We start from the raw sequence: 20,972 nt of genomic DNA, 5'->3' as shown, positions 1-20,972 counted from the left end.
CTCCACAATAAGTCCACTGGTCTGATTTGTTCTCATATCTGAGCATTACACTTAAGATAAATTACTCTTTCAACCTTTTTGATAAAAATGGTATATTGCTAATTTGTAATTGGTTCTGCATGTCTGAATCTTCATCTTGGACAGTGGTTACCTGTACTTTTCCATCCAAGATGAACTCTGTAGCATTTCTTATAGAACTTTATATTTGTTTCTACTTCTTAAAACTGCCTTGCTGGTAACTCTGAATTAGCTTTAGGCTGTCAGTTTACTTCAAAAAAAGTTACCTTGTTGTTAACTATAAATAGTTGTTAACTATAAATAGTACCTATGTGACATTACCAGGTTGTTTCTGTGAATTGAATGTGCTATACTGGCTTTCATAAAAATTTTCAGGTAACGAGAATAGGCAGAGTCCTAGTGATTGGAATTACCTGCTATTATTTCCATAGTATATTTCAAGACTCAGTTAAACACATTGAGACTAGATTGTGAATTAAACTTTCCATGTTTTCTGACCTTAGTCTATACTCTGTAAGAGCAGGGACTTTATCTGTTGTATTTACCAGTGTACCAGGATCCAGAATCATACCTACCACACAGTATGCCCTCAGTAAATATACTGCATTGATAGTAAAGTTAACCGTAGTAATCATTTTTCATTCATTAACTCCTCATATCAGAGTTTCTTTCTCTTGAGTTTTTGAATGTTTGCCCTTAATGTGTTTTTGAACCTGTAAAATTACACTTTAACTTGGAAGCAGTAGCCAAAATAAGAAAAATCTAAACTGTGATATAGTTCATCATAGTTATCAAAGCACATAGCTATAAAAACTAAATGTTTATGAGCAAAAGTTTACATAAGTTTTCTTTAAAATTAAAAATATACTACGAAGGGGGCACTTGGGTGGCCCAGTTGGTTAAGTGACTGCCTTTGGCTTAGGTCATGATCCCAGGGTCCCAGTATTGAGTCTGGCATTGGGCTCCTGCCTCAACGGGCAGCCTCCTTCTCCCTCTGACCCTCTCCTCCCTCGTGCTGTTTCTCACTCTCTCTCTCAAATAAATCAATCTTTTTTTTTTTTTTTAAATATACTAGGAAGTACGGGAGAATAGAGCCATCTTGAAAGATGAAAGAAAGTTGAGTTTTTTCTCTTTTAGGAAAGTGACTCAGATATTTATAAATCTTCACATCTGAACCCATATAGCTCAGATTCAGATCCTACATATGCCACTCATTGACTCTGTAACCTTTGGCTGAGAGTTGAGAGGTCCCCCCCCCCACCGCCCCTGCCAATGCCAGGTCGGGCAAGCTGAAGGCGGTAAGGAGGAACAGCACACCACATAGCAGAAGACCAGGACTGACGGGGGTCAGGAAACCCATAGTGAAATGTGCTTAGGAGTAGACAGCAGTTGTGGGTCCACAACCTTAGTTAGAGGGAGCCATTGTGGCTAGCCCGACAGCAGATCAAACCTATGGACAAGTAAGGGCAGTAAAACACCCTAGGGTTACTCAGTAAACAACAATAATGGCAAGTCTCTGGGGGAAAGTCCAGTCAGAAGGGGCAACAGTATAGAATCCAACCCCTAGGATGAGGAATATCATGCTGATGAGAGCTAGGGACCATGGCAAGCAGGTGTCCATTATTTGGTGGGGTCTCGTCGGAGATGAAGCCAGAGCGGATCTGCAGGGTTTGACTGGACTTTCCACTGGTGTGGCTCTTCATCCGAGTGATGGGCTTTTTTTCATTCTGGAGTGTTGGACCCATAGGGTGATACCAGAAACCTTAAAGGTAGTAGCGGTGGTTAGAACAACAGTGTGAGACCCTATGCGCTGTGGTTTGAGGGGGTCCTTTTTTTAATCTTTGATCTTGACTGCCTGGAAGGAGTGTACCTGGGACCCTAAGGAGATTGAGGCCCTCTCAATGGTGTACCTTTGTAATTTATTTAAGGTGGCCCCAGGGCCTGAAGTTTTCTGTTTTTGTTTTTGTTTTTTAATCTCCAATTTGATGTAAGTTTCCTGGGAGGCTCCCCAGGCATGGGGGAGGCCATCCATGTGCTAATTTGAAAGGGGAGTAATGTGGAGTCCCAGGTGTGCAGCAGGCTTGTAGGAGGCAGGGTAGCAGATTTGGCCATGGGAGGCTAGTCTTCTGACAAAACTTTGCTAAGGTTCCCTTGAGGGTGTGATTCATTTGCTGTTTTCCCTGAGCTTTGGGGCTGGTAGGCAGTGTGGAGTCTCCAGATGATGCTGAGAGACTTGGTTAAGACCTATACAATGTCCGCTACAATGTGGGCCCACTGTCACTATGGATTGTTAATGGCAGGCTGAACTGGGGCACGATCTCCCACAAGAGGACTTGGGCTACTTCCCGGCTTCACTGTGTCCTGATCGGGAAGATTTTGACCCATCCAGAGAATATGTATACTTTTACTAGGAGATATTTGAATCCACTGCTTGGCTGCACGTTTGTGAAGTCTATTTCTAGATCTTTGAAAGGGGTTACTTCCATCCCTGGACACCTGGCAGGGGCCGCGGTGCAGATCGAGCATTATTTTTAGCACATGTTATGCATTGCTCACTGGCTGCTCAGCATAGTGCTGGCTGCTGGCTGATGTAGTAGTACTTTTTGGAGAGCCTCTAATGCAGTTTTTTCCAGGTGGGTGAGTTTGTGGTATTTTTTGACTAGATGCCTTCCTGTTGCTGTTGAGATGAAGACATGCCCATCTGGCATCATCCACCAACTCTTTTTAGTCCGGGTGGCCCCCTCAGCCATGTCCTTACTGGCTGTGGTCTTGGCAGCCTCATCTGCCAGGTGATTTCCTCGTGCTGTGGAGTTGTCTCCTTTCAGGTGTCCCTTACAGTGCAGGATTGCTACTTCTCTTGGAAGCCAGATGGCTTTGAGGAGTTTTAGTATCTCTTTGTTTTTGATAGCTCTTTCTGCGGCAGTTAGAAGGCCCTTCTCCTTGTAGATGGCCCCCTGTATATGCACAGTAGCAAAGACGAACCAAGAGTCAGTGTGGATGTTGACCCACTTGCCTTTATTGAGGGTGAGGACTCCGACTAAGGTGTATAGTTCGGCCTGCTGTGCTGACTGTGCAGCTGGTAATGCCTTAGCTTCTAAGACTTCAGTGCTTGTGGTTACTGCATAATCTGCTTTCTGGGCACCCTCTTGTAGGTAACTGCTGCCATCACTGAACAGCACGAGCTCTGGATTTTTTATGGCTTGATCCTGTAAGCCTGGACAGCTTGCGTAGACTTTATCAGTTACTTTGGAACAGTTATGGTCTGGTTTCCCTTCTTCCGTGGGGAGAAATGTTGCTGGATTTAATGTCTTTACTGTTTTGGATTCTCACAGAGGAGTCCTTGGTATTGTGTTAACCGAGAGCTGGAAAGGAAGCAGTGCCCCTGTGTGTTCATGAGGGTCGCAACTGTATGAGGAACCTTGACATTAAGTTCTTACCCTGGGGTGAGCTTGTCTGCCTCCTTAATGAGTAGGACTGTGACTGCTAGCGCCCTGAGGCACGGTGGCTATCCTGCAGCCACTGAGTCCAGTTGCTTTGACAGATACGCAACTGGCCTCTGCCAGGGCCCAAAAGTCTGGGTGGGTACCCCGAGTTCTTTTCTGTGTATAAGGAGATTGAAAGGTTTTTCTTATTTGGTAGGCCCAGGGCTGAAGCCCACCCTAAGGAAACCTTTATCTCTGTGAAGGCAGCCTTTGCTTCCTCAGTCCAGGCAGGGGGTTCTCGATTTGGTCCCCCTGAGAGATCATAGAGGGGTCTTCTTATTGCTAAGAACCCAGGAATCCAGATGCGGCAGACTCCTGCAGCCCCCAGGAATTCTTGTAGGCCCCCCTTTTTTTCTAGGGCTATGGCAAGTAGATGATGACTTTTTCTCTGGCCCTAGTTCTCTCTTCTCTTTGGTGAGGAGGAAACTGAGAGATTGGACCTGTTGTTGGCAGATGTGTACCTTGTTCCATGAGATTAGGTATCCCCAGTTTGACAGGAGCTGTGGAGGGCCTTTGTGCCTTTTGTGCAGTCTTGTGTGTCACTGGCGAGGAGGAGGTCATCCACATACTGGAGGAGGGTACATGGATTTGGGACCACTGGCTGTAGGGAGACAGCTACCTCATTGATGGCCCGCAGGACCAGGTCCTCACCTGACAAGTCTCTTGAGTCTGGCAGGAACAGCAGAGCGGGGCCGGTCCAAGATGACCAGATGGGAGACTGCCAAAGATTAGGCAGGGTGCGCTTTCTCCATTACAACCCCTTGTTCCGTCACTACCACACCATTGCCCCCACACTGGTGGCAACAATGGGCCAGTGGGGTTGGGTTTCCCAGTGAGGGAACCAAATGTTATGGAACATGGACTGGATCCTGGCCAAAAAATCATGTGGCACTCAGAGACCTTGGAGGATCAGAGCTTTATTTTACACGGGCAAGCTCAGAGGAGAGTAATCTCTCAAGGTCTTAACCCCAAGCACAAACAAAGGGGTTATTTTGTACACTTTTACTTCCGTATCTGTGCCACTCTTGTGGCTGCAGCCAGTGGGGCTGGGGAAGACCTGGAATGCCCCTGGGGCCAGAACTGGGATTCCTTTGCTGGATTGGTCGGTCACCTCAGAACAGAGATTTTATCAGTTCATTATATTTATTTACATTAATTAAACTACATGTATTATTTATTACAGTCTTATTTGGATGATGCATTCCTATTTGTACAGCTTTCTCTTTTATGTGGGCTCTTATTGTTCAAGGAACAAAATGAAGCTATGTTTTTAGAAACCCTGTAAACTCATTGCTGAAAGCTCCTTAAGGGCAGGAATTACAACCGTTTTATTCACCACTACAAGTCTACTGCCTAGCAAGTGATGAATTTGTATTTGATTAACCAATTCTGGATTTAAATAACATTTTTGCCTGTAAGCCATGATCTGTTCCATTGTACAGGCAGGGAATCAGCCACAGAGCTGGATTAGGGATGATGGCTAATTGTATCTCTGGTGTTTTCAGACTTCTAGCTAAAATCCACTATAAAGTACATATGTCTTTCTTTGATGATACTGTGAAAATAAGAGGAAGCAGCAGAGAACTAGTGGATCCTTTCATTTCTGTCATGACTGCAAGTCTGCAGAACCCTTCTAGTTCATTCCCATGGTATTTTTAAGCATCTTTCATTTGTCAGATGCTTCCCTAGGAACTGGGAACATATCTTTATCCTCTAGAGCCTAAATTTAATATGTTTAGAATTTCTTTTTTTCATGAATCAAAAAGAATGTTCCAGGTATTTATATCACAGTTTATCAACTTTATATTAAGCTTTTCTCTTCTCAAATGTACAAGTTTCTTAAAAGTGGTAACTATGTCTAAAAATGTCTTCATCTCCACATAGTTCAAACCATAGTGAATTTCATGGTGGCCATTCAGTCAGTACATGTTTAAATTTTTGCTACATGAACCTCGTGGCTATGTACACATTTTTCTTCTTATAACCTGAGACAAAAAATTTTGTTAGCCATGCCACATTGTGTAACTTTGTTTTTCTCTCCTCTCACTAAGTATGCTAGGAACTTATTCTGATGAATTTGGGAACCTAGATTTTGAGCGATCCCAGCACGGTTCTGGAATGAGCAACAGGTCAACAGCAAAAAGATTTATTTCTGCTCTCAACAACATTGCTGAAAGAACTTACAATAATTTATTTCAATTTCAACAACTTCGGCAAATTGCCAAAGAACAAAACATTCAGGTATGATAAACCAAATGCTTAATAAATCTTTTTTATGACAATCTCATGAGGTCTTTAGTAAGTATAGAGCTTTTAAATTTCAAAAGATTTGGGGGTGCCTGGGTGGCTCAGTGGGTTATGCCTCTGCCTTCAGCTCAGGTCATGGTCTCAGGGTCCTAGGATCAAGTCCTGCATCGGGCTCTCTGCTTGGCAGGGAGCCTACTTCCTCCACTCTCTCTCTGCCTGCCTCTCTGCCTACTCATGATCTCTCTCTGCTCAGCAGGGAGCCTGCTTCCTCCTCTCTCTCTGCCTGCCTCTGCCTATTTGTGATCTCTCTCTGTGAAATAAATAAGTAAAATCTTTAAAAAAAAAAATTTTTTTTTCCAAAGGATTTGGATGACTATAGAAAACAGTACAAAATTTCCCCAAAAAATTAAAAATAGAATTATGCTATGATCCAACAATCACACTTCTGTGCACTTATCCAAAGAATACAAAAACACTAATTGAGAGTGATATATGTACCCCTATATTTATCACAGCATTATTATTATTTTTTAAAAGATTTTATTTATTTATTTGACAGACAGAGATCACAAGTAGGCAGAGAGGCAGTCAGAGAGAGAGGGAGAAGCAGGCTTCCCGCTGAGCAGAGAGCCTGGTGTGGGGCTCAACCCCAGGAGCCTGAGATCATGACCTGAGCCGAAGGCAGAGGCTTTAACCTACTGAGCCACCCAGGCGCCCCTATCACAGCATTATTTACAGTAGCCAAATCATGGAAGCAAGCTAAGTGTCCAAATATAGATGAATGGATAAAGAAGAAACAGTATGTATACACACACACACACACACACGCAGGAATATTACTCAGCCATTAAAAAAATGACATCTTGCCACGTGCAACATGGATGGAGCTAGACAGTATAATGCTAAGTGAAATAAGTCAGAGAAAGACAAATACCATATGATTTCATTCATATGTGGAATTTAAGAAACAAACAAAAAAAGAGAAGGAAAGACAAACAAAAACAGACTCCTAAGTATAAAGAACAGATGGTTACCAGAGGGGAAGTGGGGGGAGGGGATGGGTAAAATAGGTAAAGGGGATTAAAAGTACACTTTACAAGGTATACCTGGCTGGCTTAGTCAGTGGAGGATGCAACTCTTGATCTCAGGGTTGCAAGTTCAAGCCCCACACTTGGGTGTAGAGATTACTTAAAAATAAAAATCTTTAGGAACGCCTGGGTGGCTCAGTTAAGCATGTGACTCTTGATTTGGCTCAGGCCATGATCTCAGGGTGTTCAGACTGAGCCCCAAGTTTGGCACTGCACTCAGCAGGAAGTCTGCTTAAGATTCTGTCTCCTGGGACACCTGGGTGGCTCAGTCGTTAAGCGTCTGCCTTCGGCTCAGGTCATGATCCCAGAGTTCTGGTATCGAGTCCCACATTGGGCTCCCTGCTCCGCCCAAAGCCTGTTTCTCCCTCTCCCACTTCCCCTGTTTGCATTCCCTCTCTCACTGTCTCTCTGTCAAATAAATAAATAAAATCTTTTAAAAAAAAATTATTGTCTCCCCCTTTCCCTCTGTCCCTCACACTCCCGTATGTGCTCAATTGCAGGTGCATTCTCTCTCTCAAATAAATAAGCAAATCTTTAGAAAAAAATAAAAATAAATATATTTTATTAAAGTACACTAATGAGGAGGACTGAATAATATGTGGAATTACTGAATCACTCTACTGTGCCCTGAAATGAATATAACACTATATATAAATTAAATATATATAAATTTATATATATTTATATATTTAATATATAATATAATTAATTATATTATAATTATATAATATATATTAAATATAATATAAATATTTAACTATATATTATATTAAATATATAATTAAATATATATATAAACTATATAAATTAACTATTACTGGAATTAAAATTTAAAAAATAAAACGGAGATTGAAAAAAACAATATTTGGATGAAAAGAATGGAATAGGATTTTTTGGAGAATTTCAAAATATAAGCTTATTTTCTTTAAGCTATGAAATGAGCTGCTCAGAGGTTTTTTAAAAAGTTATCTAGGGGTGCCTGGGTGGCTCAGTGGGTTAAGACTCTGCCTTCGGCTTGGGTCCTGATCTCAGGGTCCTGGGATCAAGCCCTGCATTGGGCTCTCTGCTCAGCGGGGAGCCTGCTTCCCCCTCTCTCTCTGCCTGCCTCTCTGCCTACTTGTGATCTCTCTCTCTGTCAAATAAATAAATAAAATCTTTAAAAAATAAATAAATAATTAAAAAGTTATCTAAAACACACACTTACCTCTTTTTCAGTATCTTGACAATTGGGAGAAACATGGCAAGACTCACTTTCCATATTTCTCTGACAGTCCCATGTGGGCAAGTCATATTAACATCTTTGAATCTCAGTTTCCTCATTTGTTAAATAGACATATTCCACCTGCTCTACGTACTTAAAAGTTTTAGTGAAAATGGATGTAAGCACACAAAAGTTTACACGGAAAATTGCCCACTTGATTTCAGAATTGAAGCTAGTCTAATTTTTGTTTTGAAGCTAATCTAAAACAAAAAATACTCTGGGGGTGCCTGGGTGGCTCAGTCAACTAAGCATCTGCCTTCCACTCAGGTCAGGATCCCAGGGTCCTGGGATCGAGTCCTGTATTGGGCTCCTGCTCAGCAGGCAGCCTGCTTCCCCCTCTCCTTCTGCCTCTCCCCCAGCTTGTGCTATCTCTCTCAAATAAATAAATAAAATCTTCAAAATACTCTGGATCCTGGAGTTTTTATTTTTTATTGGCTCAGCTAATCAACTGGAATAGAATCGCAGAACTGAAAGCTCATATGTAAGCAATTTTCTCTGAGGAAATAAAAATAAATTTGCCCAAGAAACTTGAGATTTGTATATTTCTGTTTGAGAGATTCATTTTATAAATCACATTTTTGCATATTACTTAATGGGCTGTTTTTTTTATATTTTATTCCAGGTTGCTGATTTTGAAAATTTTATTGGATCACTAAATGACCAAGGTTACCTCTTAAAAAAAGGCCCAAAGGTTTACCAGCTTCAAACTATGTAAAATGACTACCAAACCAGCACCTCCTGGGATTATTAGCAGTTTAAAACCATCTCAGTAATAAAGAATATTAAAAAAAAATACCGTTCTCTAGAAAATGACATGCTAAAAGTTAATAGGAAAAGAATGTTAATTTAAAAAGTAACAAAGTCAGGTGCTTACTTTTTACAGCTTTTCTAAAAGATTAAAAATAAATTGTTTATATTTTTAAATGATATGTAGTTTTATTTTTGACCTCTTTTATTCTTAGAAATATTTCATAGGTTTTTTTTTAATATTAAATTTTCCATCTGGGTAAGTATTTGCAAAGTTACATCTTAAAGTTTAAATAGTTCTGACATACAAATACTGAATATCTTTCAGAAATAAATTGAAACCAACTTTCCAAAAAAAATTGGAAATCTTTTATATTGACATATTTAACTTAACATCTTAGCTACTGAAAAAAATTTTAAATGATATTATGTTCTATTACCAAAGTTAAATATGTACCTGTTTTAAGTCAGTAGCTGTACAATGCTTATATTAAAAATCCAAGCAGCCTCATTAACTTACTACACAGAAAGTGAAAATGCTCTTCTAAACCCTTCTGCATGCACACACACAATTTCCCATTTCGCTTCAGTTTAGTTATATGTCATGATCTTATGTTAAATCTACACTTAGCGTCAACATTATTATGACTATTGAATATTACTCATTTCTTTCTTGTGCCGGAATTTTTTGTATTCCTTAGAGTTAATAATTGGTTTTTCAACCATTTAGCTTTCTCTGTATCTACCACTAATTGGCCCAGAGGCTCCACTGCAAGTCTATTTCTCCTCTTAGAACATGCAAACAAGGGGCGCCTGGGTGGCTCAGTGGGTAAAGCCTCTGCCTTCAGCTCAGGTCATGATCCTGGGGTCCTGGGATCAAGCCCCACATTGGGCTCTGAGCTCAGCAGGGAGCCTGCTTCCTTCTCTCTCTCTCTCTCTCTCTCTCTCTCTCTCCCTGCCTCTCTGCCTACTTGTGCTCTGTCAAATAAATTAGATCTTTAAAAAAAAAAGGGGGGGGTGCCTGGGTGGCTCAGTGGTTTGGGCCGCTGCCTTCGGCTCGGGTCATGATCTCAGGGTCCTGGGATCGAGTCCCTCATCCAGCTCTCTGCTCTGAGGGGAGCCTGCTTCCCTCTCACTCTCTTTGCCTGCCTCTCTGCCTACTGCCTACTTGTGATCTCTCTCTGTCAAATAAATAAACAAAATCTTTAAAAAAAAAAAAAAAGAACATGCAAACAAATCAAATAGTCTGTTTTAATTTCTTGGGGACCTTTCTTCTGGCTCTCTCTAGCATTTTCCAGTCTGAACTACATAGCTGTCATTTTGGGACTTCTCATTTCCTAACTTTTATGTCTTTCTTGTTTCACTGCCTCCTTTTGGTAGAATCCATCTTCTAGTAGTTTCCTGAGAACAGTTCATTAGGCAAATTCTACCCTTCCCTCTGGATTGATAGTCTGGGCATAAAATTTTAGTTTGTAAAACTAAAAATAGATGTTGCTCTATTATTTCTAGTTTTCAGTGTTCCTGTTTAGAAATGCAAGGCCATTAATCGTTTTTATTCTTGGCATGTGATCTTTTTTACCTTGAGAAGGTACTGGGATCCTCCCTTTTCCCAGGTATTCTGAAATTTTATTATGTTTCATAGCTATCCTGGTAGTTTCTTATGCCAAAAATATTGGTGTTATCTTTACCTCTTTTTTTCCTCTTACCCTCATATTAGTCCATCAAAAAATTCACTCAGCACTTTTAATTACTTCTAGTTCCATTATCCTGGACCAAACCACATCTCTCATCTCACTTTGTAAGGACAAAGATGCTTCATTCTGTAACCGCTGCCCCAACAGGTAAAACAGATTCTGATACATACACCATGAAGTCAAAACACATAAATGGGTGATGATATCCCTTATAAATGAGGACACAGAACTTAACCAATAGGTAAGCAACTTGATTCAAGTATATGAAAATTTTCAAGAGAATACAAAAGATTTCTAGCAAGAGATGGAGGCATTCTCTCCTTTCTCTCCTGTGAAGTTGCTCACAACCAAAAAGGAAACTGAAAAATAAAAATATATAGTCCATCTTCTGTGAACTAGAAGACAACTAATCCCCAAACCCCAACACACTAGGAAAAGCTGCCAAAAGCTATCAGGATGACCCAGACAGCCTTCCAAGAGGGAGAGGCTGAGATGGTGCCTGGTGGTGAGTACTGTAGAAGAAACCAACAAAGCATATTTCTTAAAATGTACTTTACATAACTTTTGGGGTAAAAAGTAAAACCCTGTTTGCAGTGGTGTGGATATGGCATATAGGTTGGCAGCAGCAGCTTCTCAGAATCTTGCTGGAGTACAGAAATTGATGAAGATAGGTTGTAGTACATAGCCTATACTAGGTACTAGAATATATAGTATATAGCCATATAAATATACTGCATTGTATTGTTCAAAGAAGAAAATAAATACTGTTTAAAAAGTCAAAGGTGACAACTATGATAGGGAGAAAGTTATAGGGGAAAGATGATAATAAATTATCAGAAGAATCTCCTCTAGTTTTCTTCCATCTTGTGTTGTTTATTTTGTTTCCGTTAATCACAAGGCCAAACTAGCAGCCAAAATTGTTTACATCTCCTCTTGTGATCCCAGCTTTTGCAACTAACAGCCTCCAACCACAAACCCCAACACTTGTATTTCACTTCCTCCCCAGTAAAGGCCATCCCCACCTAAAAACCTCCCACAACTATAGCAATAAAGACCTAGGGTTCCCCTCACTCTTGTCTCCTGACCAACCTGGGTGCTTCCCCATGTGGCCCTTTGTGACATGGTATGCCCCCTTCTCTCAGTAAATGTAATTAATGCTTTCCAAAAGTGGTTGTCTCTTGTCTGTCAACTCATCATACCTGATTAAAACAAATCTCAGGTACAAATTTTAGAACAGAACAAAAAAACAGCAAGAAAACAATACATCATGAAAAGGGTTTTTTTTAAAGATTTTATTTATTTGACAGAGATCACAAGTAGGCAGAGAGAGGAAGGGAAGCAGGCTCCCCGCTGAGCACAGAGCCTGATGCGGGGCTCGATCCTAGGACCCTGGGATCATGACCTGAGCCAAAGGCAGAGGCCCTAACCCACTGAGCCACCCAGGCGCCCCTCATGAAAAGTTTTTAGAATAAGAGTCCAACATAATCATGATGTTAACTTAAACCCAAGTATATACCTATATATATATATATATATAACTTAAACCTAAGTATATATATCACATTAATAAATGCAAATAGACTCATCTATTGAAACAAAAAGATTTTCAGATGGGTTCACAAACTGTTGTAAGCAAGATACACCTAAATAAATGTCGTATTATCTGCAAGCTAACTCTAATCCTGGGAAACTCAGAATACCACTGTAGATGAGAGTGGAGTGGTGGAGCTAAGGGGAGTAGCTACTGAACAGAACAACGCCTTTCACATCTTACCCCATGTTCACACTCTCACCTTGATTCCCACTGCTCTCCTGTTCCTCACTCAGTCTGCTTCAGTCATGATGGTCTCTGCTGGTTCTAGAACATCCCAGGCACATTTCCTATCTGAGGGTCTTTGCACATGCTGTTTCTACCATCCAATATGCTTTTCCACCAGAGAGCCACATGGCTCATCCTCCCAACTCATCTGGGTCAAATGTCACCTTCGTAGTGCCATCTTTCCTAGACACTGTTTAAAACTGCACTCCGCCCCCCAACCCACCGCCAACCCTACCTTCCTTCCTGCTTTGTTTCTCTGTAGCAATCAATACAATCTAATATACTATGTAGTTTATTCATCTTTTTATGTTTCTTTAGTCTGGCTAGAATGTAAGCTCCATAGGGATAGGAATTTTTTACTATTATCTTCACTGTTAAGTCTCCGGTCTCTATAGCAGATACCCCAAAAGCATCTGGCCTTAGGGAACATTGGAATGGACCATGAAGATTCAGTTATGGTACCAGCTAGGTGACAATACCTTGCAAGTCTGTGGTACCATCCTATGTGAACTTCTCCAAGCCAGTGCCCACTTTATGGTTCTGTTTCTCCCACAGCCAGAAGTCACGGGCCTAGGAACCAAGGTACAAATTTTAGAACAGTTTCACTGTTACTTCTAATGACCATAAAGTTTTTGTTTTGGATCCCCATAAAATTGGGCTTTACTAGCTAGAGGTCTTACTATCTGAAGGAGGAATACGTCTGTCAGAGGACACAGCAATGGGCCCACTGAAATGGAAGTTGAGACGGAAGTAGAAAACAGGATTAATGGGTTTACCTGAGAATGAGGGGGAAACTGAGTCACTCCTCTAAACGGGGGTGTGGGGGACATTTCTGAATCTCAAAAAGAATCTTCTGGGGCAGCTCCTACTATATTCACATCCACCAGTAAGGGATGATGGAAGGCTACAGGCAAGTTTTCTGTAGGCTCAAACTCCTCAGGAATGAAGCTTGAGTCAGTCTACAAGGTAAAGAATTAAGAGCAGCTGAGATGCTGACTGAGCAAAAAGGGAGTGAGGAATGGGAATGCAGGAAGATAGTTCTAAACATTAACAACAACCTCATGGCCCTCATGACCAGTTGGGGAGAGCTCTGCACTGTACATTAACCAATTTACCTTCCCCTCTTATTTTCCTCTAGTGTTTTAAATGGATTGGTGATAATTAACTTGACAATTGAGTCCTAAGGATAGAGGTTATCAAGGTGAGAATGCAGCTGAAACAGAAGAGGAACGTGTACCGGTCAGTGATGGACCTGTATGAATCACTCCCCTTTTATAAAGGAGGGAAATAGGGTTCTTGCATTAATGTGTTATAGTTGCTATTGTTATACAGAAGGCTATGAATGGGTAGAATTTCGTATATGCATATTGCCGAGCCAAAGAGGTGAAGGTCGTGAATACAGCGATTTGATATCCAACCTTCATTCCTACCTCCTGGTAGGCTTTCCTATCACACAGAGACTAGGAAGCAAAGAAACTTGACATTTCCACACTCCTTTTGCAGCTAGCGTTCTGAGTGAGAGCTGGCTTGCACTGACGAGACATACTGTGTGGGATTTGGAAGGTGGAAGTGAGGAGAGAGCCATCTTCCTCCAACATGGCATATGCAGTTGAGACATTTAATTTCTATCCTAGCAGTAGTTGCGAAGCAGCTGTGGGGTGATGGCAGCAGCCCTCATTCTCCACCGTCCTCACTGTTGTTGGGGTAGCAGCTCCTGCAGCAAGCCAGACCTTCAGCCTTTTCCTGGGAGTCAGTTCTGGAGACCCAGCACAGAGCGCCCACGCCTCCACCCTTCCAACAATATGACAAGCACCCAATTCCATTGTGCAGTCCTTCTTCTTACTGTGGCTACCGTCGTTTGTGTTTCCAGCAACTAAGCCCTCACGGATTCATCCTTATCCAAAGCATTCCTCCCAGATCATTACACAATACTTCTGGTTAGAAGGCAATATTAATTCACACAAACTGCATACTGGCTTTAAGTTATGGAGGTAACCATTAGAACTAAAAACAGACAAGATGTATTAGGTTTGCTCTAGGGAGTCGGCCTGGGGATGGCAAGGTAGAGTGTACCTAGTGATTTCCATCATCAGCTTTTCTCCACGGTGGAATTAGTTACCATGTGTATATACAGCTTCGATCGTCCCCAGGTTCTAGTCCCCAGAACCTAGGACTATGTTGGCTTACATGGCAAAGGAAAATTAAGGTTGCTCGTCAGCTGACCCTAAAATTGGGAGACAAGTCTGATATAATCAGACGTAACCTTGAAAGTGGCAGAGGGAGGCAGAATGACAGCGTCAGTGAGAGGAAGACTGCAGGGAAAAGGCACAACAGATGCAACACGTTGGCTTTTCTGACAGAGGGCGGAGGCATCGGACAAGGAATGTGGGTGGGCTCTGGAATCTGGCAAAGACAAGGAAACAACCCCCTAGAGAGGAACACACCTGTCAGCACCTTGACGTTTAAAGCCAGGGAGACCCGCGTCAAACTCTGACCTACAGAGCTCTAAGGTCATAAATTTGTGTGAAGGCACTAAGTGTGTGGCAATGTGTTGCAAGTAGCAACAGGACACTAATACAACATCTCGTACATGGTATTCTAACAGTAGCGGCCAAAATGTAGTCATGACACTGAAAACCTGCTAGAGAAAAAAAAGGCAAGTCATGTCGTTCTGTTGTCTCCTGCTCTCTGAATGTTGAATAATTGCTCAGTGAAAAAAAACTCTCAGCTAAAATTTCAGTTGTGGAAGTTTTTAACATTTTTTTAAAAGATTGTATTTATTTATTTGACAGAGAGAGATCACAAGCAGGCAGAGAGGCAGGCATAGAGAGAGGGGGAAGCAGGCTAAATAAATAAATAAAGGCTGCTTTATTTATTTGACAGAAACAGAGACAGCAAGAGAGGGAACACGACAGGGGGGAGTAGGAGAGGGAGAAGCAGGCTTCCCGGCTGAGCAGGGAGCCTGATGCAGGGCTCGACCCCAGAACCTCGGCAGATGCTTAAAGACTGAGCCACCCAGGTGCCCCTCTGGGTTGCTAAGTCAATGGCTCTAAAAGAAAAGTTGAGGTGACAGCCCTGTGTTTTCTCCACCTAATATATGAGACTAGGGGCTGCAGAGACCAAGCACAAGACCTGACTCCTGGGAACATGGCCAACGGCTCATAAGACCACCTGAACTCAGAGAGCACTGCCTAGTGGTTCTTACCTTGGGGTAGGTGAGTGGGTCTCCTGGGTGACAGGAATCCTTTAAATTTCACACAAAATTTGTGTTGCAGATGTTTTATAGCTTTTACCAGATTCAATAGGAGATCTGGAAAACGTTCCTTGGAAGACATTTTTTTTTTTATCTTTTAGGGGCTAGAGTCTAGATAGTGTGCAATCATGTAAGTTCTCTGAGAACAGAGACATGTGTGGGTTGCCTAGAATCTAGGACATGACTGGTATACAACAATTTTCTAAGTATTTGTGGAAAAAAGGAAAGAATACATTTAGGCTAATTTGCCTCCTGGGAAATGGGCTTGGAGTTGATAAGAACAGAAGAGAGGGTTGGCTTTAGTACCAGAAAATCCATCCCAAACTCTGGCTGACATCTGCACAAGTTGACCCTACTTTGGTAATATCTAGTTTTACTGGGTCAAATCTGTGTTTTAATAAGAAAGCAGTGAAAAATGTTTCAAAAGGGATCCAGCCCTATACTTTGTTCATAATGTTAGAAGGGACCTAGTCTAACTGCAATTTTGCCAAGAAACACAACTGTTTTTAATGCTATCAGTACTGAGCTACCCAGCTCTGTCCCCTCTTATCCTATGTATCAGCCTGTGCACCAGAAATAAGGTTATTAAATAACCTGATTTAATTGGGAAAAAAATTAATACTGAGTTATAAGGAGACATGGTTTATAAAAATATGAATAATAACTCTGCTCAATTCTTAAAGACTATGAAATATGTGCAGGAAATTAATAGCTAAAGAATATGTACATATTCAGAAACACTATTTTTTTAAGATTTTATTTATTTATATGAGAGAGAGACACACACACACACAGAGTGCAGGAGTGGGTGGGGAGGGGCAGAGGGAGAGGGAGAAGCAGACTGCCCACTGAGCAGGGAGCCCAATGTGAGCTCAATCCCAGGACCCTGTGATCATTACCTGAAACAAAGGCAGATGCTTAACTGGCTGAGCCACCCAAGTGGCCCCCAAAACACAAAACACTTGAAAAATTTTCATATTTGCATTCCATTTTCCGTAATTACAAGAACCCCTTTATTCGTTCTTATGTAATCTCTACACCCAACGTGGGGCTTGAGCTCAAGACCCCAAAATCAAGAGTCACTTGCTCCACCAACTGAGCCAGTAGGGTCCCCTACATGGACCCCTTTAAGATGAACTAAAATGCTGAGGATTCTGTGGAGGAAAAAAAATTACCTTGTGCTCATATTTGAAGGCTTCTCTCAGAAGAAAATCACTGAAGGGGTCCACAGCATTGGTTTAATTTTTTTTCTGGTGGTTAATGAGGGTGATTTGTCACCTTCCAAAATTCAGCCACTTGTCCTGAAATAGAAAGGATAGATAAAAACATGAAAACGGGGTACCCTAAGCAACAAAAAGGAAAACAAGACTCTTACATTTTGACAGGAAGGAGGACTAGAATGGAAAATAAAGCAAGTCATGCACTAAATAATGTTAAAAATCCCTTTGTTATTTTTAAACTATTGCAAAGGGAAGAGGGTAAATATATTGAAACCAACCTTTTTTACTTCCTCGTTTGTAGATAATGCCTGTCTATGTGAGCACTTTTATTTCTTTTAGAGGTTCCTACAAGGATGGCCTGCCTAAAAACTTTAGGTAAAGCCTTGATAGATTTAGTACCGGCAGTACTTTTGCAGGAAGGAATAATGAAAAATTAGCATTAGAAGTTGACAAAAAAAGAAATAGTTTAGTTCACTCTTTTTTTGTTTTTAAGATTTTATTTATTTGACAGAGAGAGGGAAAGCACAAGTAGGCAGAGCAGCAGGCAGAGGGTGAGGGAGAAGCAGGCTCTCCACTGACCAGGAACCTGATGTGGGGCTTGATCCCAGGATTCTAGGATCATGACGGGAGCTGAGGCAGCCACTTAACCGACTGAGCTAACCAGGTGCCCCTAGTTTAGATCTCTTAATAATTTAATCTCTTAGTAAATTAAAGAGTGAGCTAAATTACAGAGTTTTGTTGGAGCTAATCTCTGCAAGTCTTGAGGAGGTTGGTCCTACAATGAATTCCCTCTCTTGTGTTTTGAATCTAAATCAAATCATTTTATTCCTTTCTATTTAAGGCTGTTGGTGTATTTATTAGAATGATTGAAACCTGTGCCTTCCTAGTTACTAGATACTGGCTTTTGTGTCAGTAAGTACTGACTCACTCCTACAAGATTTAACTTGATTCCTAGAGAAACAATTTCAATTTTCTGGTTTGCTTTAACTTCCAATCATTATTATTTATACTTATATAAGATCCATTTGCAAAGCTACTTCTTTGCATTATCACTATTTTCTTCTGGTTCCAAGAAACAGAAAGTGGCTCAAGTTTAGTGTCCCAGACTAAAAAAATTATTATAAATAACAAACCTATGCCTCATCATATGTCTGATATAAGGGGAGGGCAAACATATTTCTAGTTTGTCAATTTAGTGATAGAAAATATTAATACATTTGGGATAGAGTCTTTTTTTTTTTTTTTTCAAAAGCCTCAAATGTGTTGATAGTTAGCACAGCCAGAACTTTAGTGCTTTGTAACTTACCAAGGAAAGCATAAATGTGGCAAGATACTACTACTCTCTAAGGGCGGGATTTTTATTTTTACAACTTCCTCAGCAAAGGATCAATTAAAGGATAAGGAGCTAAACACAGTATCACTGTGATTGTACTATAGATATTAGTGGCTGTTAAAAGCATTTATGTTTTCACAGAACTAAAGTACACTGTCAACTTGGCTAATTATCCAAGGTTATTTATTTACAGTCCTTTTTCTTTTCATATTCTTTTGTTCTCTTTTTTTTTTTTAAGATTTTATTTATTTATTTGACAGAGAGAGATCACAAGTAGACAGAGAGGCAGGCAGAGAGAGAGAGAGGGAAGCAAGCTCGCTGCTGAGCGGAGAGCCCGATGCAGGGCTCAATCCCAGGACCCTGAGATCATGACCTGAGCCGAAGGCAGCGGCTTAACCCACTGAGCCACCCAGGCGCCCCTCTTTGGTTCTCTTAATGTTAGCACTTATATGATTGACTAGAGAAGTTGGGATAAGATACCTGACTAGTATATTTTCTGCTCTTTAAAAAAAAATTCTAATAAAAAGAGTAGAGAGATAAAAATTTGAAATTAATTTCAAGCATGAGACTTAGGGTTTACATATGGATTTTTTTAAAAGAAAGGTTTTATTTATTTATTTATTTGAGAGAGAGTAAGAGCGGGGGAGAAGCAGAGAGAGAAGCAGACACCCTGCTGAGCAGGGAGCCTGCCAGCTAGGCAGGGTTTGATCCCAGGACCCTGAGATCATGACCTGAGTGGAAGGCAGACGCTTAAGTGACTGAACCACCCAGGCATTCCTACATATGGATTCTTATTTGGATTTTTGTTACAGACTTCTCTAATTATTTTTTCCCAATTTGGGGGAAAAGTTCAGTGACAGAGATTCCCAATCCCCTCAGACATGTAAGTTGCCCACCTATTTAATCTTACTGGATAGAAATGAACAATTATAGATTTATAAAACAGAAAATGAACTTACTATAAAACAAATACTAACTGTAGAATTTTAAGGTTTCCTTTGCCCTCCTCCAAACTATGTTAGGAAATATGTTACACTCTTTATTTACTTTATGTACCTACTATCTTATAAATGGAATTGTTTTCCAGGGTTTTTGCATTTTCTACATCCTTCATCCCAGATTAACCTGTAATTTATTGACACCCGTCATGTTCTAGAAAATGAAATCAGAGATTAATACTTGGATATTCTCCTGTCTTAAAATGTTAGGGAAATGCATTGCTAGAAGCACTGTTACTCATTATTATTTATTTTTAAATTTTTTATATTATTATTTAAATTTTAAATAAAAAATTATTTAATTTTTAAATAATCTCTACACCCAATATGGGGCTCAAACTCATAGCTCCAAAATCAGAGTCGCACACTCCAGTGACCAAGCCAGCCAAGCACCCCTACTTTTTTTTTTTTGGAGGTATATCATAATTTAACTGTTTTTTTTTTAAATTTTTTTTTGTTTATTTTCAGCGTAACAGTGTTCATTGTTTTTGCACCACACCCAGTGCTCCGTGCAGTACGTACCCTCCCTAATCCCCACCACCTGGTTCCTCAACCTCCCACCCCACCACCCCTTCAAAACCCTCTGGTTGTTTTTTAGAGTCCATAGTCTCTCAGCACCCCTATTTTTAGTCCTATGTATTAACCTGTTATTGTCCTTTAGGCCAAAATGCCAGACCTTTACCGTGCTACTTTATACTTCACAGTACTATCAGTAGTCCATAGCAAAGTTGTCTTAATATACATAACACATACATATTAAATTTTTTCCAGTTTTATTTGAGCTGTAATTGATATACATCATTGTATACACTTAACATGATTTGAAACAAGTATATACTGGAAAATGATTACCACAATAAAAGCCCACATAGTGCCAACTATTACAGGCAGATGCAGCATAGAGAAGAAAACTCCTAAGAAACAGTGAGAAACTGTCTTAAATTAGGAAGAAGTGGAAAGAGTGAATAAAGGCAATTTAGTGAGTGAAAAGCACAGGAGAGATTGAGATACTTCTCATTCTCACTTCACAGGATTATCCAATGTCTGTCTATGAGAATTGTAGGTATTTGATTCCAATATGGTTTTTTTCATTTTTTTCTTTTTGGTTTTTTAAAAAATTATTTTCACATTGCTAGTACGGAAAGTTCAACTTTTCTCACAATGTCAGTATTTCAATATGCCCATAAGACATTAAAGATTCTTTTGATAAATACTCAGATCTACAATGATTTTCAAATTCAGGTGGTCTTTTCCTTTCCTAACTACCTGAACTAACAAGATCAACTTTAAAGTGGGTCTGTCATCACAGACAGGCCTGGGGTGGGGGGTGGGGGCGAAACAGTGCCGAGGCGGCAAGACCCATTCAAATCCAACTTGACACAGAACTCAATTAAGAAAACAGTTCTACAACATTGCAATGTTAATGCAAAATATGTCAGCAATTAATATAATTGCAATATTAGTAATTAATGTATAATAATATTGACCAATGAGCTCATTCTTATTTTGGATATTCCTCTAATAAGCAAGTTTCTTAACCTCTCTCAGCCTAAATTTCCTTATCTGTAAACCTGTTTTGGAGTTGCTGGAAGGATTAAATGGGAGAATGCACTAGAACCTAGCTGTAATAAACACTTTCCTGGTAAACTGTCATTTTCTAATACCCACATTTTTGGCGTATTAAACGCTCAGAAGAGGGGAAAAGGCAGGGAGCTTGTATTAATGACTTCTATACCAGACACTTTACTAATATTTAAACCTCCCACGAGGACCCCCAGAGCGCCGCACACACCTCGGAGGGGGGGTCTTCTG

The 20,972-nt window shown here is 40.4% G+C and overlaps 1 protein-coding gene across 2 annotated transcripts in view; it reads left to right on the top strand.

Moving 5' to 3' along the window:
• MCM8 (minichromosome maintenance 8 homologous recombination repair factor) overlaps positions 1-9,021 on the top strand; it is a 44,558-nt gene extending 35,537 nt beyond the window's left edge. For both annotated transcript variants that reach the window (XM_045980444.1, XM_045980443.1), the window contains exons 18-19: positions 5,552-5,741; positions 8,719-9,021. In XM_045980444.1, the coding sequence (XP_045836400.1) occupies positions 5,552-5,741; positions 8,719-8,811 (283 nt within the window). In that variant the 3' untranslated portion in view covers positions 8,812-9,021. The remainder of the gene's footprint in view (positions 1-5,551; positions 5,742-8,718) is intronic.
• Positions 9,022-20,972: the final 11,951 nt, after the last annotated feature.

The sequence above is a fragment of the Meles meles genome, chromosome 16 (assembly GCF_922984935.1).
Source record: "Meles meles chromosome 16, mMelMel3.1 paternal haplotype, whole genome shotgun sequence".
In the NCBI taxonomy this organism is placed as follows: Eukaryota; Metazoa; Chordata; class Mammalia; order Carnivora; family Mustelidae; genus Meles; species Meles meles.
This window is presented reverse-complemented; position numbering and strand designations above follow the sequence as displayed.